The 22,654-nt window shown below is 41.8% G+C and overlaps 1 protein-coding gene across 9 annotated transcripts in view; it reads right to left on the bottom strand.

The window, feature by feature from the left end:
* The window catches only part of LOC106746090, a 259,684-nt gene that overhangs the window by 5,788 nt on the left and 231,242 nt on the right, over positions 1-22,654 (bottom strand). For 7 of the 9 annotated variants that reach the window (XM_014622290.1, XM_014622294.1, XM_014622295.1 and 4 more), the window contains 8 exons: positions 14,032-14,122; positions 7,379-7,627; positions 6,185-6,449; positions 4,161-4,614; positions 2,072-2,333; positions 1,500-1,872; positions 587-885; positions 146-385 (listed from right to left, as the gene is read on the bottom strand). In XM_014622290.1, the coding sequence (XP_014477776.1) occupies positions 146-385; positions 587-885; positions 1,500-1,872; positions 2,072-2,333; positions 4,161-4,614; positions 6,185-6,449; positions 7,379-7,627; positions 14,032-14,122 (2,233 nt within the window). The remainder of the gene's footprint in view (positions 1-145; positions 386-586; positions 886-1,499; positions 1,873-2,071; positions 2,334-4,160; positions 4,615-6,184; positions 6,450-7,378; positions 7,628-14,031; positions 14,123-22,654) is intronic. The other 2 variants (XM_014622292.1, XM_014622293.1) reach the window with 2 other exon arrangements.

The raw sequence follows: 22,654 nt of genomic DNA, 5'->3' as shown, positions 1-22,654 counted from the left end.
TTTTCCTAATGTAAAAATATGTGTAATTGGTATAGGCAAATATTAGTATCCTGAAAATAAATATTTCAACTTTTTAGATATTTTTTCTTCTCAGTGTGGGAAAAGTCTTCTGAATCAGTCCGGTGTCTGCCGACGGGTAGCGTACCTTGGGGTCGGTGAAGTCAATGTCGCGTTCGACGTGAACCCATCCTGTCGGACAACAGCAAGCGAGGTCCAGTTTCTCCAGCGCTACCTGGGGCTCGTTATTAGCAATCGCAGCGTTATCCTCGCCTTTCCGAATCATGCGATTCAGCTCGTCTATGACGTCTTTGGACGTGGCGCGCTCGTGGAAACTCAACGTCCGATCCCTGCCCTCCACGAGGAGGGTCGCTCGCGCCGGGCTCACCTGCGGAAACGGGTTCGATTGTAATTACGTATCGGACGGAGGATCGTTATATCATTTACACCAATCTTTATCTCATGAGAGAGATAAAGATACTCGTTGCGCCGCCATTTATCGCGATATGACGCGAGTGACTGCTGCTTCATCATCATCGTCTTCTTTTTCTTCTGCGGAAATTAGCACGCGCGATTACGAGGAACTTACCACTGTACTGGGCGTGGAGGAGGTCGCGACTTCCTCGTCCTCCTCGGGCACGGCTCCCAATTCCGACGGCGCGACCGTCGTGTAGGAGATGCCGCCGTTACACGACACGGCGCTCACGATCCTCTCCTCGGGTGCCAACGGCGGCACCTGTATCTGATCGAGCAGCTCGTCAGTGCTGCTCGTCTCGTTCGTGTTCCCGCTGCTGATGCTCTCCTGAGCGGCCGGTCCCTCCGCCTCGATGACCTTCGCCTCCGCCGTGGAATCTCCTCTGCTGCTGCTGCTGCTGCCCACTTCTATAACTGTCGCGGTTCAGAATTCCCTTAGTCATTCTGCGGCATTTCCAACGTTCTTGCCCCTCCCCTCTTCCCCAACCAGTTTGGCACTCGTGGGTCAATGCGAAAGCTTTAGATCTCATAGTTGTTGAGTCTTGAATGCATGGAATTCTTTGCTTAAAGTATGCAAAACTTCTTACTTCTTCCCGCGTGGAATCTAGAGACGTGTGTCATTCCAATCGAATCACTGTTGATTCAATTGGAGTTCGTTTCCGAGTCTAAAAGATTCGAGTCCGAATAGTACGATCGCTTTATTTACACAGGAAAATGATAAACATAAAAAGGTCATTGAAATAAAAAAAAACTAGTTCCTCAAAGTAATTTTTTATTGTTAACAAAATTATACGTGAGAATGTTCTTTTGATAAATAATTTTGTGCGTTTTTATGATAAAATACGAAAGGATAATATCTTCGTAATTGACCTTTACTCTTCTCTTCTTTTATTTCGTTACGAATTCATCCGTTCGATTCGAGCCTCTACTCCCTCCCTCCGTGATAATTATATTCCCGATAACTTCGTCAAGCGTGGACAGCGCGAGTTGCTCGGTTCGACGACGAATTACAGTCGAAAGTGACGAACCTTCGGTCGAGTGAGACGCGGTGTTGTGAGATTCCACGGGATTGTTCGGTAACTCCGCGAGGTACATTTGTTGCTCGGCGATGAACGACAGGACGCTCTGGAGCGCCTGCTCCCTGTCCGGCGGCGGTCTCCCGCTCCTGGACGACGTGCTGGCCAGGCTCTTGGTGCTCTCGAATTTCACCAGTCTGTAGAAGTCCCTGGTGAAGTCGGTGCCGACCGACGGCGTGTCGGGGTCGTCGCTGCAACCGGAGAGCGCCGCCGATGACCTCTTGCTGGAGTTCTCCAGCACTCCCTCTTCGCTGCTCCAGGATGCGCCGGGGCTCGACGCGTACGGCCAGGGTCCGGTCGCCCTCGTGTCCATCAGAAGCGCGACCTGCGGCGGATTAACGGGAATTAGCGATGGCGTTGGCGATTATTCGGAATTAGGGCGATCTGAGCGCGCGCGGAGCCCGTGGAAATCACTCGGATTTCGGCGGACTAGTCCGCCGCCGAGCGCGCGATAATAGTCCCGCGCGGCTGACTGACGCGCGCGTGGCCGTCGATCGATATCGCGGCGCAATCGATGAACATACCAGTTCCCCTCCGGCCCTGTCGGCGAGATAACTCGCACCGTTCCACAGACACTCGTTCGCGTCCTCCTCCAATTCCAGGGGATTATGCTCCTTGATTGCCGGCAAGGCGGGCGTGTTTGTAGCCGGCTCCTTCCACATTGCCGATTCGTTTTGCACGAGGTCCTCCGTGGACAACGAGAAGCTCCAATCCTCCAGCTCCGCCCGGTCGTATTCTAATTCGAGCAGGTCTCGGTGCTGTTGCGCACTCCTACTGTCGTCCAGCCTGAAATCGGCGATTTTCATTTTTTTTACTAATGTTATTTTCATTTCCTTATTAATACTAATATTAATATTAGTATTATTATCAATATTAATTAATATTATTGTCGATACTAATTAATATTAACACTAATATTAATATTAACCCTCCTCCTCCGACAATGCGGGAATTTGAGGGAACAGTCGATTCCTTGATTGTGACTTTTAGGATAACTGGTGGGTAGCGGTAATCGATAATCTTTTTCTTTAAAAAAAAAAAAAAAAAAACTTGAGAGTAGCGAGATTATGTGTGTGTAAAAACGCCGAGTATCTCCAATTGTTCGTTTTCTAATAAGTTAGAATACCCGTTTGTATCCTCAGTAAGCCAGATTGCAGACCACGTAAATATTTTTGCAAATCAATTTGGCTTTTTTCGTGTTTCAGATGCTTTTGACGCTAATCTCAAAGAATAAGTAAGATTTTTGCTTCTAAAATAGGTTCCTTGTTATTCTGCATAATTTCTTCACTGATTTCAATAAATATATAAAGATTTCTTTTTGTAAATAGATTATTTGGTGTTTTTATATGTTTTATATTTCATTTCTTTTTTTTAAGAACTATATATTACTTGCATTGTGTGATAAGTCAGTGTGCGAAGAGCACCGCACGTATTATTGTAAAGATTGTGCCGTATAAATATTTTAATTTTTTTATTTTTACACATGTACATTGATTTTGATAAAAATTAACTGAATTTAATTATTAATCTGCCATAAAAATGATTTTATTACTTTTTCTTTCGAATGAGAGACTTAATTTCTTTCTCACAAAAATTTTCATTTTCAGTCCAAATAATTCATCTTTTCGGAACTAACACCATTATACTATTTTTTCCGAAGTACATACATTCAAATGTTAAAGCCTAAAAAGATTTGTTTACTCATTCATGTAAAAATTAAGAATTTTTAACCGAAGCCATGTTTTTCGGTGTTTTTACCCCGATCTGTAAAAAATAAGTAAAATACAATCCGATTTCTATGACGATAAAAGTTTATTATTAAAACTTTCTCAAATATATACGAATTTTGTTCAGATTTTTACACAGTTTAGAACAATATAGAAACCTGCACCAGCCATCAAAGCCCCAGGCTGCTGCCGGAAAATACTAAATTACACGTTGCCGACGGAGAATTAATAATTGGTATTAATAGTAAACGGGTTAATATTGGATGAAAAAATAACGTCTCTGATAAGATCTATTAAATGTTTAATTTGGCTGCCGAGTTAATGCCGCGTCTAGTTCACCTTTTCCGAGCGAGGAACAACCTTACGGTAACTTTCACCGAACTCCGATTAAGCTAATCGACGATATAAAATTGCTGTCAGCCAAGTTACTTGTTCTATCTTGCTAACGCAGATATAAATTATGAACTTCTCGATTATCGTCGACAAGTTGCATGGCCGGAAAAACTGGCGTGGACAATTCTTATTATTACTGTTTACCGATTCAGCTCAACTAGAGTTTGGTGAAAGTCACCCTTAGGTTGTTCTTCGTCCCGAAGAATTGAACTGGAACGTTCACGGAAAAGATCTACGGGGAACACGGCGCTAAAGGCGCTCCGGAGGTGAAATCAAGCATTTCTCCATACGGCGGAACCCCCAAATATCAAAGTCCGTTAAATACAACAAAATTGAGATGCACATGACGGCCGAACAGTCGCGCGTGTCCAACCGTTTCGCTCTCTCCCGTGTCTCCCCGGAATCAAAGCTCCGCAATCCAACGCGATTACACGCGCTCATGCTGCGAGGACACGTAGAGATACGGAGAAGAGGGAGGGGGAGGGCGACAAACCTGAGCCATTGTTGCACGTACTCGGCGTCCCAGCCCTCCTCCTCGACCAGCAGCAGGGAGGACGATCCCATGGGGCTGGGTAGCTTGTACGGCGTGAAATTGGCGGTGGTGGTGAGCTTGAGGCAGAGGTGGCTGTCGGAGAAGCTGCGCATCACGTGTTGGTAGGGCAGCAGCTCCTTGGTGGGCGGGTAGCTGTGTCGCGGATTGATACCGACCGTGAGGTTCAGAGGTAGGAAGAGGACGTCGGGATCGCCGGCGTCGAGGGCGACGAGACGCGCGTCCGGCGACACGTCGGCCTCGGTCTCGTCGGTCGCCTCCTTGAGGTCCTCGAGGCCGCGCGACGGCTCTTGGCGCGTGCCCTCACCCTGAACGTCGCTGGACATGGTCGAGTAGCCTTCGTCCCGGTTACCGCTCTCTGGGCTCTCGCTGCCCTCCTCCTCCGAGGGCTTTTGCGCTGCAAACGGTTCGGTCGTGCACAGTCCCGATGAGAGTGGGGGGCCGCGGACACGATGGAGGGATAGAGAACTCGAGAAGGGTTCGTGTTCGAGTCGTCGTTTAGTTGAGTTGTGCCTCCATCGTGTGCTTAAGGTAGTTGGTCCGTCAAATTATTCTCTTGGGAGTTCATTTAGATTTGAGCTTGTTGATGGAAATATTATCTACATGTCTGTATATGGAAAAAAAGTTAGTCTTAAATCAAGAATAGATATTCTCATATATGAGCAAGAATATTATAATTTTCTTAGAATATTTTTAATCTTGAATTGAGTTCATGTAATATTTGTGTTGGTACAAATTCAATCAAACCAAGATTAAAATTCTTTTAAGAAAATTATAACATTATTGTTTATATATAAAAATGCTTATTTTTTTACTTAAGACTAATTTTTTTCTGTGTAAAGTTAGAAAACGATTGACCATTCAGAAACTGAGATATTCACAACTAAAAATAATATTTTTTATACATATATTTTGGAATTATAATGTCTTACTTTTGACTTCTATTTTTAATTATTTCTAAACTACATTTAGAATTTGAATGAGAAATTACTGTGATTTTAAGGACTAATATAGACATTATTTAAAAATTCTAGAATTATTGTTTTGAATTTATATTTTGTTTTGAAAATATAGCCATAAGAAATTTGCAATTTATAATAATACTTGTGATATATATATATATATATATATTTAAATATTTATATACCACTGTTTATTATGTCTGCATCTCTATTTGTTCAATTGACGTATAAATAAAGCATCAATAAGACAAATAAAAAATAAATAATGTTTCCGTGTAAATTATGTATATATATTTGTTTTAATTTCGCTAAAAATTACTATAATATATTTATTTATTATTTAGATAACCAAATAAAATTATAGGAAAATATATTTTTTCAACAAATAATAAACTTATGTAGAGATTTTTTAATATTGACACTGAAAATCCAGCACTCTACGGACTAACTACCTTAAAACGTGGTCTCTAAGATTCTTAAAGTAATGTTTCACTTGAAATGATGAATATCGAGTTATTCGAGGCTGTAGTGAAGATACTGTCATTCGGAACCATCAGGGTCTTGGCACACAGGAAAATGTGAGCAACAAGATTTAAACAGTAAAAAAATTGACCAATCACAGTCGATCGTTCTCATTACGGTCGAAGAATAATCGACTGTGATTGATCAATTTTCTTACTACTCAAATTTCGCCGCTTACGTTTTCCTGTATGACATTGTCCTAAGAGTGAATATTTTACTCAAATTTAGAGTGAACTCGTACTCCATACGAGACTGGATGTTTCAATTAATTAAAGTAAATTTGTTCTCGTAATTCTCGGTGGAATACATCAAATTCACTATTCAGTTTCGAATAGAAATATTCACTCGACGATTCAGAACGGAGAATTCTCTCTATAAGAGTGAAAAATCACTCGAATTCGAGTGACTCGGCCGTCATTTTATTTTCCGAGAGTGAAATTTCCGAGCAATTCCGAGAGGAAGAGGAGAGGTCCGGAAGGGTACCGAGAGGTCTGCTGCGTCGGCACTTGGTGGCTGCCATCACGGGTATCTGCAAGTTTAAGGAACGTGGCCTCGAGAGGGGCACCCAAGAAGGGTCCAAGCCCAAGGCGGCCACCAGAGCAGCTGGACCTGCCTCGAGGATTCCTTGGATCAGTTCGGTGGGGCTACCAGGACTGGCAGCCTGCGCCAACAGTCCCGACAGTGCTCGATTCTGAGCCTCGAGCTCTCGTATACGTCTCTGCAATGCGCCTATTTCCTCCCTGAGACCCTGAAGACAATTCACCCACCGGCAATTAGTACTCATTCTAACGTCCTCCTCGGCAACACATCAACTTTAAGAAGCGTATTAGCGGGTGGGGAGGAAGCGTGTCAGCGGCGAATTAATCCCTTCGAGACGATTTTTCAGTCGATTTTTGAGATCTAAATTTATTAAAATGCATTCATATTTCTGACTCAGTCGGGCTTAGCAAGATCGCATCGATCTTGCCTGCAGGTTTTATAACCCTTTCAAACTTACCTTCTGATGAGCGATTAGGGATGAAAGATGAGAGTAGCGCACGCTTGTTCTAGTTTCTTAATATTAATATCAAACCCTAGTTTGACATTAACAAGTCAAATTGACCCAAGCAAAAAATTAAGGTCTTATAGTTGTTAAATCTTGAATTATTGCATCTATATATAAACTAAAATAGAATTTTTTTTGAAAGCATGCAAAATTTTTTTATTTCTTTCCATGCAGAATTAATATATTATTTTTTCTCGTATTTTAAATTATTATCTACTTTTAAAATAACGATTGCAACGAACTTTTCAAATTTATCTTTTGTACACTCAAAACTCAACAAAATATCTGTACACTACATAGGAGCGCGTTTATGAATATTCACAGGTCCAGTATGTCAAAGTGAACAGCAAAAAAGAAGCGTGACAACGAAGGGTTAACGATTCTAATATAAACTTTCAATAAAATAATAATAATATTTACGTAGAAAGTTCTCCGGACAGTTTTCGAAAACGGTATCTCCGCGGGGTCTCGAAGGGGTTAACATTTCCGAACGGTATCTCGTAATACGCGTCTCCAGGGCGCGGCAGAGCTGCTCGGAGGGGACGTGATCGTGTGAGAAGTCAGGAGACGAGAAAGAGAGAAGAAAGAAAGACAGAGAAAGGACGTGTGGTAACGAGAGCATAGCGATGAACCTTTTGGGATAGGAGGGCGCGGACCACCTGGTTGGCGACGTCGTCCAGGCACCGCTCGTATTGCCGACGCTGGGCGTCGGCGTCCCGCGCCAAGGCCGCGTGTTCCGTCTCCAGGGTCGCCAGTCGTGCCACCAGCGCGGCGTGCACTTCACCGGCGCATGCTGCCTCCAGGCCGCGCAGCTGACCTCGCATCGACTCGTTCTCCAACTGCAGCTTCGAGATCTGCGCCTGGTACTGGTGCACGCGTGCCTGCGAAACACATGCGTCACGCGTGGCCCTGTTACATCAGTCTCGCACACACGATTTACATACTACCGATAATCATCGCGAATAATGTTTTATTCAGTCCTACGGTGATTAATGTGATATCTATCACAGTGTGTAATCTATCGTAATACCGGCGATATTATATTAATGGCTGCGCGCACACACACACACACACGCATGCATGACGGCGTCTCTAATTATAATTGTGAATTGTCATAACGCACGAACGCCGGATAGTTATTAATAATATTTTATTCATACAGCGCGCGTAATGACATGATGACGATTAGTACAATCCAAAATCTATTACGACAGTGCAGAAATTATCGTGCTCTTGTCGCCGTTAGCGAGGTGTCGCGGTGACACCGGATAATTATTATCCATTTTTGGCCTTTTATTAAATTAACGTCGCGTAATTATCCCTATAATTAACTAACATTGCGTGTGACGATTATTAGTGTCATCAGTGTCAAACGCAGAGACACGAGAGCGGAATTGCTATTATTCGGCCATTCGACGGTCGCAGATTCGTTGACGATTTTAATTTTGTTCAAAGCGCGTACGATCATAATCTCGATCTTAATCCGACGTGAAAGAGACCACATGAAAATTTGCGACAGCACCGACGCAGGTCGGGAGAGTGCGTTCTGTAAATATAGTGCGCATTATAGCGCCTGTTAGAGCTCAATTCCCAGCGGTCGTTAAAATTAAGGAGCTAATGGATTGTTCGATTCTATCAAGAGAGCCGGCCGGAGAGTGACTCACTTCTCTCTCTTTCTCTCTCTCTCTCTTTCAGTCTCGCTGGGACTCGGTCACGTTAAATATCGAGTTCGGGCTTCTTAACATACGACAGCCGCTGCAAAAATCGGCCGGCCTTATCGCTGTGGTTTAAATACACGAGAGTTGGATTTTGGGCCATATGTCAAATACTTAATTCTACAACAAAGTAGAAACTAAGACATCAAAATTGGTTCAATTCTAATGATATAATTTACTCCTAATTTGACAATAATGATGATGTTTTAAATTTAGTGTCGAAATAAATTGTTTTGAATATCTATGTGAACTATATGAATATTTAATATCCACAATGAATATTTAATGAATATTTAATAATCAAATATCGAGAGTATTAATAGCTTCCAAGTACACGGAAAACAATTAATATCAATTCAAGACTTATATTCCTACATATATTTCCTTATGTAAGCAAATTTTATTTTCATATGAGATTATATATTCGTGCTTATACATGAGATCTTGAATGCTAACTTTTGATATTAATTTTGTCTTGAATATTAATTTTTGATATTAATTTTTTGTGGTGTAACATTTAAATCTGTAGAATTAAAGGTTCAAGGAAGAAGTCAACAAGTATAATATCGTCGAAGTAAATTTTTACTAGTCTATAGGCCACTTAAGTAGATGCAAATTATTTTTAAGTCAAAGTAATATCAAAATGTCGACTCGGGACAAGCGAACGAGCGAATAAATACACGCTCCTCTTTGTAATTATCTGAGCGACAACGATGATCTCGTTATAGAACAGAGAACACACCGTTCTTAAATGATCCATTCTTAAAATACCGGGAACGTCCGACAGCCCGTTTACGTCCATTCTTAAATGGGAGTAATTATGGTAATCGTGACGATTGCCATTTGCTGTTCAAATTATCCGTTCTAGCGAAGATATACGTGGTGGAGAGAACAGCCGTGCATCGCAATAACGGATTGCTGCATGAACACGTGAGGCGTTCGTTCGGGTGCTCGTAAGTGGACAACTCCTCTTTTTGTTCTCATTTTGTTTTATTAATTAACGAGTAATGATACTTTTTAAATTCCTTGGAGTAAAATTTCGTTCGACAAGTAAAATAACAGCTGAATCACTTGAATTTGAGTCATTGTTCACTCATATGGAGTGTGAATTTTTCACTCTGAATCTCATCGAGTGAATATTTTCACTCTCCGGGAGAAAAAGTTTATATATAATCATATATAATCATATAAAATTACATGTGATTATACATGAAATATAGAGACAAAATTCATATATAATTATTTTTTCCGAGCGGCTCGTCCGATGTGCACATTAATTGGACGATTCTAATTTCCAATCTTACATTTTTTCCATTTTGCGGGTTTTAATCTTCGAAAACCCTTTTACGGATTCGCCATAAATATTTCACGAGCAATAATTCTTTTTTTCATATATAAGTTTCCCAAGTTCTCCTCAGACTATTGCGCTATTATTCGCGCGGCGCTTTCTAAAACAATCCCCGCCTCCCCTCTCCCTCTCGATGTTTAATTTTTAATATCATCGGATATAAGGAAGCTCGTTTTACACCTGGGGCCCCTGAGTTATCCAAACCCGCCACTGCCACCGAGAGTCTCCTTGCCCGACGTTTTCAAAACGGAAGTAATTACGTTGCGGTGCTTGTGACCGTTCGCCACTCTTGTTATACCGTTCGCCTCGAATCGTGGGCGACTCGGGCTTTCAAACGAAACGAGAAACGAGAAAGGGAGANGGGGGGGGGGGGGGGAGAGAGAGAGAGAGAAACGAAAGAGCGAGGAATTGTTTAACAGCGACGAGCCTTTCCGCGACTCGACCGGTACCGGTAACGGTAATAACCAGCCGTTATTAGCAGAAAGGCGTTTAACGTTGAATTAGAGCCGCGGAGACCTCTGTCGGGGACAGGGGTGCTAATAGAGGGTGCGTGTGTCTGATTTATAACAGTCGGCCCTTGCTAACGTCCGCGCACCCCCGCATCGCGTCGAAAGAACCAACGATTTTCTGTCGTTCCCCGGCTTGAGGGAGAGTAAAAATGCAGACCGTCCGCCTTCGCGAATTCTCGCCGACGCACACGCTTTCGTTATGTATCTTCGATACAGGATGTTCCGAAAAATCGCCGCCCCGACTTAGCGAACCGAGATCGATTTTTCTTTCACGTTGAAAGAAAAATATTTGATATCTGTACACAATAAAAAGTTTCGCGTAAATAATGGTTCCTTGAAATTTTTGCGTTACTTTAACAAGGTGAATACGTTAAGAAGTAATATGTTAACAAGATGAATATGTTAATTTAACATATATTTGTGTACCTTTAACATTGAAGTAAATCGGATCAAATCCGACCGATGCTATTTTAATATTCTTAAGGACTATTTACACCTACTTAGATGACTTATGGATGAATGAAAATCTACTTTGACGATACTATACTTCTTAACTTCTCTCTTAAAGCTTTAATTCTACATATTTAATTTTAATATTATCTTGAAGCTATAAGCGTACTCTGGATATTTCGATTATTAAATTTATATGAACATTCAAAGCAGGACTTCCGCTTTGATCCGTTCTCCGAATATACGTTTAAACGTTTGGCATATATCTGTTTAGAAACGTCTGATGCAAATTGTTTCGATGTAAATAAACATTTAATCGTTTAAACGGATTTTGCGATACATATATACGTATATTTGACAAATAACAGTTTATACGATTACGACGGGTATGACGTCACACGACTATTAAATTAATTTCGACTTCGAATTAACTTCGAATTTCCGTATCAAATAAGGGATGAAGACGAAACTAACATTTTCCTTTCCTTCGTATAAACGGATAAACGAATAAACGGATACACATTTTCAAAAGCGAATATAATCGTGATTATTTTATTATATATATCTGTAAACATATATGTTTCATGTTACATGTTTAAAAGTTTTTTCGTTTTAAAAGTGTGATATTAGACTCAAATTTGAAACGACCTATTGCTAATGCTAAAAACAACGAAAATGAAAATTTAACTCTCGCAAAGAAAGACAGGCGTCATTCGTGACTCGAGCAAGGCGTTATTTATTGTATATTATTGTAATTTATCAAAATTTCGACTCAGAATTATATGAAAAAATCCTCTTTAGTTTTCCAAACGCACAGCGAAGTGGGACACCGTGAAGCTTTCTGCCGTTACAACACGTTGCAATAATTCTCCGTATTGCTCTCATTCCGTAAATACCAGAGCGATACTCGCGTCACTCGCGGTGAAAAGCATCGTTCTCGCAACGATCGAGTTTCCCCTACTTCAGCGGCCGTAAATAAAAATTAATCTCGCAATTCCGCTGTCTCTCTCCGCGGTCTCCGGCGTCTCCCGATACTGTCCGATACAGACCCCAAGCTGTCACTCGACCCGACAAGTCGCCTGTCCTTTATTTTCCTGTTTTCCCCCTGTTTTTTTTTTTTTCGCAGATTGTCACCGATCCGCGCTGGCGCAATGAAAGTACACTCGTGCGTTCAGACGTGACGTTATACACCGCTTCCCGTTAGGGATTGCGCGGCTTGTCATTGACAGCCGGGTGGTCGACATTGAACCTAGGGATCGAGTGACGATCGATATTAAATGTTATTTCGTAGGGCGACGATGCAGTTTCTCTCTCTCTCTCTTTTTCTCTCTATTTCTCCCCTTTCATTCCGTTGTTGCAGGGGAGGAAAGAGGCAAGGAGGGCAAGGAAGAGGGGAGGACACGCGGCACGGTACGACTCTTTTAGGGGCAAACCGACCGTGAACGAGATAGCGCGCGTGCCGTAAGGATCGGCAGTAAACGTCCGCGTTTACTGTTCCCTCCCTTTATTACCTTGCGTGCGCGGCTACGCGTTTTACGCCAAAAATCATCGGCCGTCGGCTTTACGAGACTCGCGAATTGCGGAAACGCCGGGGAAGGAGGAGCGGGCGCGTTCGTTCGCTCGCTCGCTCGTTTATAGGCGATTCTTTCCGAGTAGAACGGCGAGCATCGATCCCGAGATCGCGTCGCGAATCGAGACGCAACGTGGCGGTTATCGTGTCACGCGTAAACTCCGGCGAACTGCCGGTGGCAGGGGCTCGAAGGGAGGAACTCGAAGTTACGTTATCGCACGGGTGATAAAGAGCATGAAATCCGAGAGAGAAATCCGATATCGTTCTCTGGAAATTTCTCGGGGTGAAGTCTCACTCGGAAAGTCGAGTCACTCGGATTCGAGTAATTTTTCATTAGTATAGAGTGAGTTCTTTCCTGTGAATCGTCGAATGAATATTTTCACTTGAGAGAAGTGAAGAGTGGAAAAATAAGAAAATATTAATCATTATTATACGTAATTATGTAATATCCGCGCAGTAAAAGAATCATGATCAAAAGGACCATTTTTCTAGTAAATGTCACTATATGTTAGCGATAATTTTACATGCATATTGTTATTATTATTTTTAATAAAATTATGGTTAAAATAAGAAAAAGGTATATATTTGAGGTCGGAAAAAAATAACTACAAATAATTTCTCCCAGTGCACTCTTGCAATTTTGAGTGGCGGCGTTCTCATTAACCCTTCGAGTGAAAATACTGCGACTTTCCACTTATCTCGAATTAGATTCCACTCCATGAAATTGAGAGAGCTCGAGAAGCTGCTGCCGCGATACTCGAGAAAACAATGAGAAATAAACAAGAATGAATCGCAGGTGTGCCACTTGACGTTCAATAATTCAACGGAAACGGAGCGAAGTTCGGCCTTTTCGCGACAATAACGGGGCTCCGAATCCAGCCGGAGAGCGGCCGGAGCACCGTTCACGGTGACACACGAGAAGAGCACGTCGTCGTGAAGGAGAGCGCGATATTATTGGATAAGGGGAAACCTTTTACCGGGGCTGTCATCGCGCTCCGGCTTCCACGCGACTCGAAGTCGACGACGCGACATCGTCGTCGCGCGATCACGCGATCCCCAAAACACTCGATTGTCGTCGGATTGCGGCGTCGATTATCCCGTTCATGCGTCGTCTAACGGCACTCGGCGTGTCGTGTCGTATCATATCGCATGTGATTGATGCAGACGGGGCGAAGTTCGTCTCGGGGGTGTTTCGGGACACCTCCTGCGATGAAGGGTCGATAACCCGAGACGGGTTTAGCGCGTTCGTTCATTTTACCGGACTTCGTGAATTAAACGCCAACGGAAAAAGGGAATTCGCTGTCCGCATGATACAACTGAAGTTTAGTTACCAAACTTAATTTTTAGCCGTGGAAGCTAACAACTAGGAACAGGGACAAAAAAAAAGCCAGAGTCGAAATTCTAGTCCTACATTAAGTCTTTAATGTGGGGAAAACGAAAATAACCTCCCATTTGTGGCATCGAAGGAACATAATAGAAGACTTTTGAAGACTTAATGTAGAATCAAATCCACTCGGGAATTAGTTCTACATTATTAACGAAATTTCAGCTGTATTATATGGGCAGCTAATTTCGAACTGTGAGAGCTGGTTTTTAACCGCGGGAGCTAATGTTATTTCCGCGAACACGTCGGTAGAAGGAAAGAGAAACCCGCTCCGACACGTACGCGACTCACGATCGGTGTTTTACTCACCTCGTAGGAAAGTGTCAGCGCCGTTTTCTCTTGCTTCAGCTGTTCGGCCCTGTGCTTCTGTTGCAGTAGGCCCCGCGACGACTCCTCCATCCTGCAACAAATCAGACCAGTCTTGTGAAAGAGGAAGAGCTCCCGGGTTTTAATCCTCGCTGAAAAGATCCTAATTGAATGAGCCATTGAGCCACCGTTCTCTCGCGTCTCCTCGGTGGCTCTCCATTGTGCTACCGAGAAATTTATTTGCTCCTTCTCTTTCCTTCGTCCCGACCTCGTCTTGGCTTCCAACAGCCGTCTCACTCTTCGACGGTAGGGATTCCCACTTCTCGTAAAATAAACTCGCGCACAATATCTTCGGGTTTTTCTTTTTTATTCACGGACTTCGTTTACCCTTATATTGTTCTCTTGATGAAGATCTTTTGTTTTAATTGTAACTGAATTTTTGTGACTGAGACTAGATCAATGAAATATTGTAAATTATCGAGCAGACAGCGAAAATTCGGCACGATCGAGAAAGAAGAAATTATTTCGCTAAAACGCTTATGCTTTAAGTTTTCAAAAGTCTTCTATTGCTCCTTTTATGTTACAAATGAAAAGTTTACTGCTGTTTTCTTCACTTGAAAACTTAACGTAAAACTAAAATTTAGACTCTGGAGGACTCAACTCTCATAGCACTAAAAGAGCACTTATTGTGCACAAATTGGAATTCATTTCCATTTTCTCTATTTAACGTAGGATTTAACGTAGGATTTAAAATTTCTACCAAGGTTGTTATACTATGTATTCAGTCATCGAATATTCTTCACGCGACATTTTCTTAGGCGCTTTCAACGTAAGGCCTATTTTCTCTCTGCCGCGTCCATTCGCCGAAGAGAAAGTCGAAAATCGAGATTTTCGTCTGACGAACTTCCTTCGTGCGAACGCTCCGCGGGGTTAATGATCTGATTAGAGATGCAGGGGTGCGGCTGAGATATGAAGCCGATTTAAGCTTTTCAGGGGAGGCCGAGCGAGAGGTTGCCGCAGTGCTTGGCAACACCCTACGTCTTCCTGTCGCCCCCCCACAGGACAGATATCCTTGCTTATGTCCTCGGCGAGGTAACTTTCGAGGCAGTTACGAGAGTTTCAATTTGATTGTGCTCCGTAGACGTTTAATAAGGATGAATTTCCGATCGATCGCGATCGGCTCCCTAATTGGATGAAACTGAGCACACGATGGGAGATTCGACGGGAAGATTGATGTATGTGTGTGTATGTATATATGTGACAGGAAAATATTTATTTACATTATCCACCTCCACTCGTTTCACGACCCCCACAATTTTCTATAACGTTTTCAATCGTCAAAGATATAAAAATTGCTCAAAGCATCACGGCTCTTCGTCGTCGCATGTTTTTAGTTAAATTTTGGTTAGATGAGGAACTACGCGAGAGCGCGCGTGCACGATCGATCGTCGAAGTAACACCCGCAATTGCAGCACCCTTAAACCGGAATATAACTCCCCCAAGCAGCACCCTCGTTTTTCCTCTTTGTCTCCCTATTCTTCACCTTTCCATTTCTCTCCCTCTCCCCCACCTCTCTCTCTCTCTCTCTCTCTCTCTCTGTTTTCGCTCGAAACACATGGCACGGGCAAGCCGGTCCTCATGATTTACAACTGTTGCTCGGCAAATTCGATTACGATGATTCGGGGGTGCACGCGGCGTCGAATTGCAGACGGGAATAACAGTCGCCTGCCAGTCTCGATAATACTCAGTAATACTCAATAATACTCAATAATATTGAAGCAGACCGATTCGGAGAAAACTTTCATTCAATTTATCAATTCAATTCTTTCTGTTATTTTTATATCGCACATTTAATTTTTCTGTCACTTTGAAGATTAAGGATGTACTGCTTATTAGTGTCGTATTTTTAGTGGTACATTAAGAAGTTATTCATCAATTTAAAATTATCAAATAGAACTACGTTCTTATACATTCATTTCGCTACCTAAATAATAAATGTTAATTTAAGATGTTATATTTATGCATCAGATAATCTAAAAGAGGTGTACAAATAATAGAAAAGCGTATATAAGTGTTTATAGTGTTCAAATATACGCATATGTATATATATTTCGACTCGTTGGGTATGTACTAATTATTATCCGTTATTATTTCAATAGTACATTATTATTATAATTGTTTCAATAGAAATGTTTCTCCTCGTACGGTACATCATGGACACAAAAGAATACATTTAGATGACGTTTGCCCTTCTCGTCCTCAGAGCAACGAGCTCCGTGCAAAATTTATGCCCCGCATTTCCGAGAGCAAATCTCCGACCTCGACGACGCGCGGGTCTCGTCGCCGGGTCGCGCTATTATAATTACTGTTTACACGTGTCGCGTGTCGCGTGAGTGACAGCGGCGCGCACGTTTCGACGTACGCACTCACGCATGCATATGTACGATACATAGGCGTGTTGCGTGAGCTTCACGAGCCAGACGCCAAAATAAACAGGTACCCGCGGAATACGCCGTTGAATCGCATGGCGCGTCCTTTGTGCGCCGGGATACCGTCATTATCATATGGAAATTGTTGACGCCCGTCACTTTCGCGCACGTCCTGCCGGGACTGGCAATCGTGACCCGAGAGAGGACCGCGTTCTGCTCCCGCAAACCCGTCGACGCTCGTCGTGTTCGCGACGACACCCGTGTTGTCGTCCGCTTAACCCTGACAGTAACATGGTAGTGCTACGAGGCCTACACGCGTTTTCTTTCGCTTAACCCTCTCCTATATTTTGCATAAAACACCGCACTCCTATTTCTCTATTACTCTGTTAACCTCCATCCTTATGAGAGAAGAACGTATATCAGTTCCCGTACACTGTTGGAAAAGTAATAACATTTCTGAGAGTAAATTTAAGAATTTTACATTAAAATTTAAAATCTTGAAGATTTTCACAATATCAGTGCTGTTAGTTATGAAATAGTTATGATGTTTCATATATACTATAAAATTATATATACTATAAAATGTATAATGTTTCTTTTTACGGCAAGCAATCTATAAATATAATAAATAATAGACTTGGCAAATACAATAATACATAAAAGATAAAAAATGCAGAAGGTCACGATTTTTACCATTTTTTTTTAATGATATGAACCTGAGATACCTGTGACGTTACGTCAGCGGTAAAAATTGTGGGTTACTCTCAGGCCGTCGCGTCGAAACTTCATCGGCTTTGAACGAATGCGCCTTCTTTGTCTATTTCTCGCACAGGGTGCTGTTGATGAAGGATGCGGTGGAGGATGTGCGGTGGTTCGAAATCACACCGTGTAATGTGAATCGCTGCGGCGCCCGAGCTCGGCGACGCGATTGTGCGACGAAGATTAATTTCCGGCGAGCACATCGAAAACGCCACTCTCATATCCGTGAAATAACGCGCACTCAAGGCACAATAGCGCTGCCATTGATCTTTGCACACACACAGACGTACGTTGGCGTCTTCAGACCCAGGCGACTTCTTCAACGAGAGGTGACAACGCGTCTGAGTCGCGTAAATAGTCACCTATTTTGTGTTTTGTATTTGTCGAATTATATTATATATGTATGTGTATTATCTGTATTATCGTTAATACGTTAAATTCACGACATCATCGTGATGACTGGCATCATGATACTATCGTGTCTCGTTGAGTCACGTGTAAAGTACAATCACTTGCATTTAAAAAATCGCTTTTATGCCCAAGTTGAAATTTTAGCTCTGTATTAAAATTTTTTTACCTTTTGTATCTTGAATTCTACGATATAACAACGTTACAATAGTAGGAGATAAAATAGGAAAATAGGTTCTAATGAGATAATTTATTTATAATTTACTCAAACAAATTTCTTATTTGGATATAGGCAAACAAATGTTTTGATTGTGAAAACCAAAGTTTAGCTCAGAGCATGTTCATATGTTCATGTTTTGGTTCTCACGGTCAAAATATTTGTTTGCTCATATCCAAACAAGAATTTTACTCGTGTCAGCTAAATGGGTTTCTCAGTGTAAATAGGCGCAAACTATCCTTGAGAGTGTCAAAGTATCATCAAAATTTCGACTCGAGTAGGAAAACGAACAGGAACAGAAAAAAAATACGCGCGTCTTGAATTACATTTATTCATTTTCGGTAATTAAATCGTCAATCATTTGAGGAAACGAAGGCGTTAGCAGATAGCGTGTTAATATCGTCATAAATTCTTGCCCCGTATCATTATCGAAGAATCAATCAATGTGAGACAGGTCTATTCAGTCCTTCGTGGGTTTTTCAAACGAAAGCACTTTCAAGAATCACCGTCTCACAATCGTTAATCTCTTTAACAGACTGTTCACCTTCTCTAATCGAGGCAGATATTTCGTTGTCGGTGCTTTTGATATCGAATTGCTTTCTCCGCGTAGTTCATTATTTATTCCATTTATTCGCTTATTTATTATTCCACGCACGTTTACCGCACGGTACATTTCATATCCGCACCGACGATTCGCCGGGCAAGAAATGTCGATCAAACACGTATGTATTCTCTAATTACCCCACCTCTTCGGTGGGAAATCCGAAGAGCAAGCGGGGCCAAGGTAGGTGCAATATTCTCTCGCGTCGTCCGCTCGCCTCCCTCGTCCCGGTCTTTCGCATGCTCGTACAGCTATTTAGGTTGCATTGTTCCTACGTGTGGTTAATAGGACCCTCTGCAGCGACGGCGCGTCGGCGAAAGGGGTCGGAAAATTCAATTTCGTGTCTGGTCGCGTAAAAATAACGCAGCCGTTCCTCTCTCTCTCTCGGGCCACTCGTAAAAAGCCGCCACCGGTAGCTGTACGAGGTTCGCATTTTTAATTCCCCGCGATCGCGTCTAGATTCCATGGCCCGCCAAAGCCGTGGGAACAAAAGATCACGTTTAATTGAGCGGTCGAGCGGTGCGCGCCGCCTCTTCGAGATCTCGAAGCCTGGAATTTTAAGTATCGTCTAGCCGCAGCGCGGCCCTTTGAAATTGCGCTTTCACCGTGAATTATGTTCTCAACGAATCGTCTTGCTGTTCACGTAGTAGTTCACGTAGTAACCGACAGATTTTGCTGTGCCAGGGAATTATTTTTCTCCCTGCGGAGAATAAAATCCAGGGACCAATTGATAAAATTATCCGAGAAAATAATAATGAAACCAAATAAAATGCCAAAGAGAGAAATTCAATCGCAACTAGTCGAGCGATTTTTCGACAGTCGTCACGCGCCCGCCTCAAGTAGAATCTTCCATTCCGGACGACTCGCGCCGCGCGGAGGCTGAAATTCGGATGACGACGTTATGATTTTTTTTCAGGGGTTTGCCGGGATTAAATCGCGACCGGATGTGAGGGGCGCGAGGGACACGGAGGAAAAGAAAGGGCGAGGCGCGTAAAAGGGCGTCGCGACGTGATTACTCATTCACGACGGAGAACTGTCACGTCGGCCGGTATCCGGCTGGTTGTAATGCATCATGCCACGCTGCACGTTGTAAAACAGGGATATCAATTTGCCGTACACGCGTAGCTCGTGCGTGTTACGACGTCATTTTTGTTCTGGCCTTCTGGAAACGCGTGCAGCCGAGTGAAAATCGCGCGAGCATCTACGAAATTCCTCGCGACCCGCCGCGCGTTCATCATCCCCCGCACGCGAAATCCCACGTTTCAGCAGCGCGAAATTACTCCCGATTCGTGGCTCGTCTCTTGAGAGGCATCCCGAAATTGCATCGGAGAATGCACACGGCCGCGGAAAGGTCGCGAAAACCGAGCGCACACAGAGAAAACGAAATTTCATTCTACTGCTGAGAAAAACGATCGCTCAGTTTACATACCTTCTTTTAAGTAATAGTTATCTTCAATTGAGAATATTTTTTTGACAACAGTCTTAAAATATATTTCAAGTAATATTTACTTGAATGCAGTATGTATTTTCCCTATTTTGTGCAGCGCGACAGAGAGTCCGACGTTTACGCAATTATTCTTCCAGATAGATTCTATCGATTGTTTTTCTCGTTTCTTTTTTTTTTCTATTTTTACAATAATTCGATTTTATACAAGTTCGGCATTCGCGTAATTATTTCCGAGATAGGTTCTGTTGGTTTTCGTTTTTCCTCTTGTTTTAGTTTTGCAATAATTCGGTTTTACTCTCGATACACAGGTCGATACACGGGATTTGAAGAGAGTCAACGTTCGACCCTTCCTGTCATTTGAAACGCGCGCGGCCACAATGACCGAAATGTTAATTTGCGCGGTGAACCATACGTCGCATCACGATACAAACAATGCCTCGGTTAGGAGTTACACGCAATTGATTAAAACGGCCTGTTAATCGCGCGAGGATGTAATCGCGCATCGACGGTAATATCGTAATAATGAACGTTTAATTTTACATTAACTCGGTGAATTTCGTGTAGGTGAAATAACAGGATATAGTGAGAGCAATTATATTTAATATTTATCAAACAAAATTACAGTTCTATAACATTATATATAAGTTTCTATACATTTATTTCACTACCTAAATAATTAAAACAGTACTCTAATCTCTCAAGAAACACGTACAAAAAGGATCAACTATAATTACAAACATCTCAGATGGCCAATCTTTTTTTAATCGCACGAGCAGTGAGTTAGATCATTTATTAATATATACACAGCGCAAATTTTATCGAATTCTTATCAAACTTATTTCATCTTACAACCTCCTTTAAAGTGGAATAACTTTTGATCCAGATTCTGAATTATTGACAAGCTTTTAGCGTCACTTTTAAATAATAACAATGTAGATCAATTTGTAATTTTTTCATAATTTTTTTTATTATTTTGGCCTATGATCATGACATCTTTAGGTACGATAATAATCTGCGCAATGTTACATCTGAAAATTCTCCACTCTTCGAGTTCAATGAAATTCGCTGGGTTGACATAGAAGTGAGATTTCGGTTCGAAACACGATATCACGTATCGGAGAGCTCGACCGTTCATACCCGACTCTGCGAGTCACCGTGTATGTTGTTTTGCAATTTCCTACATTGGAATGCCGCGCACGGCTCGCGATTTCTATTGCGAGTCGAGAGTCGATAAGCCCCGAGCCCGATGGTCCGCCGGTTTAATTTCTACGGTGTGTTATTGATCCCGGGGAAAATGTCAGAAGATTCTTCTTTTTTTTCTGTCTGCTCGGCGGTGCCGTCAAAGGACCTATCGTTTGAAAGGCTTTTTCCCCGACCGTGGACTTGCCGAAACGAATCGTTGGTTTTGACAGAAATGTACGAGAGCCCTTCTTCCGCGCGCGTACGGGCGAACGCGAGCGAACTCGATCGGCATGTACCAATCTATCGAATAATTCGACCAATAATCCGCGAACTTGGTCTTGCGATAAAGAAACCTATTTACCGCCGATAACCTTTTCCCGACGGGGAACATTCCCCGCTGCTATTGAAGCAGGAATCCCACGGAGATTGATAAGAGATGAATAAAAGGAAGAGAGAGATTAATACTCGACCTATTCTACAAGTATACTATGATACTTATTTTATCTAATGACACATCAGTTTATTGAACTTTGAACCTTAAACCTATTTCGTGAAGGACTTTTTGTTCGCCTCAATCCGTTCTATGTCCTCATGAAGTTCTCTCACCCTATATATAACTTGCATAATCACTGAGATTTACAAATAAAATTGCCTTTCAATTAATTTTTTGGTTTAGATGTCCGTTTCTTGACGTAAGTTTTCTTATAGAAATTATAAAATAACAATATATATATTAACAGATTGACAAAGAACAGGAAACAATAGAATCCGGCCCCATGTATTAGTTCGCAAGAAGGATGTAGAAGTTGCGCCATATATGCCAATAACACAATAAATTGTATCTGAATCGGAGAAGAAAAGATAAAATGTAAATAAAATACATAATACGTTTATCAATTAGACTAAAACTGCAACATGTTTCAGATAAAACAATTAACTAATGTAATGAAATTAAAACATAAAAAATGTAATAATATAACTTGCCATCTGTATTATAGTTAAGTAAGGTTTGATAGGAGCGACCATTTGTTGAATCTTTGGACCGCATGCAGCACATAAATAGTACGTGTACATTATTACATGCACGGAACAATTTATTAGTGTCAAAAATGTTGCTCTCACATCCGGATAATATCTTAAACCTATCCAGGTAAATATTACCATTGATATATGATGGTACACATGTAAAATGGAAACTTGCTTTTGTTTCTTCCTCAATATGAATATACAGGTTTCGACGTAATCAAAAATTTTCAATAGTACCAACCACCAAAAAACGCTCACCAGCTAAAAAGTATACATATATTACTTCATAATTAATATATTCGCTATTATATTTTCTCGCAGACAATACAATTGATCGAAAATCAATAGTTAATGTTATACAATACGAAAACACACTGGCAGCGTATTCAAACTATCGAGGGGTTTCCAAACCATTTTAAAGCCATATTTCGTTAACCAACCGAAACGTATATGCTCCTTTACTATCCAGGCGTTGGTTGCAATCTGAATTATATTGTATACCAATATGAAGGTTTTTAATTTATATGGCGCTCTATTTTTCATGTAATAAGGGCCAG

This window comes from Dinoponera quadriceps, unplaced genomic scaffold (assembly GCF_001313825.1).
Source record: "Dinoponera quadriceps isolate SergipeBrazil2010 unplaced genomic scaffold, ASM131382v1 scaffold1782, whole genome shotgun sequence".
Classification (NCBI taxonomy): domain Eukaryota; kingdom Metazoa; phylum Arthropoda; class Insecta; order Hymenoptera; family Formicidae; genus Dinoponera; species Dinoponera quadriceps.
Note: the sequence above shows the minus strand (reverse complement) of the source record. Positions and strands in the feature narration are given on the sequence as shown.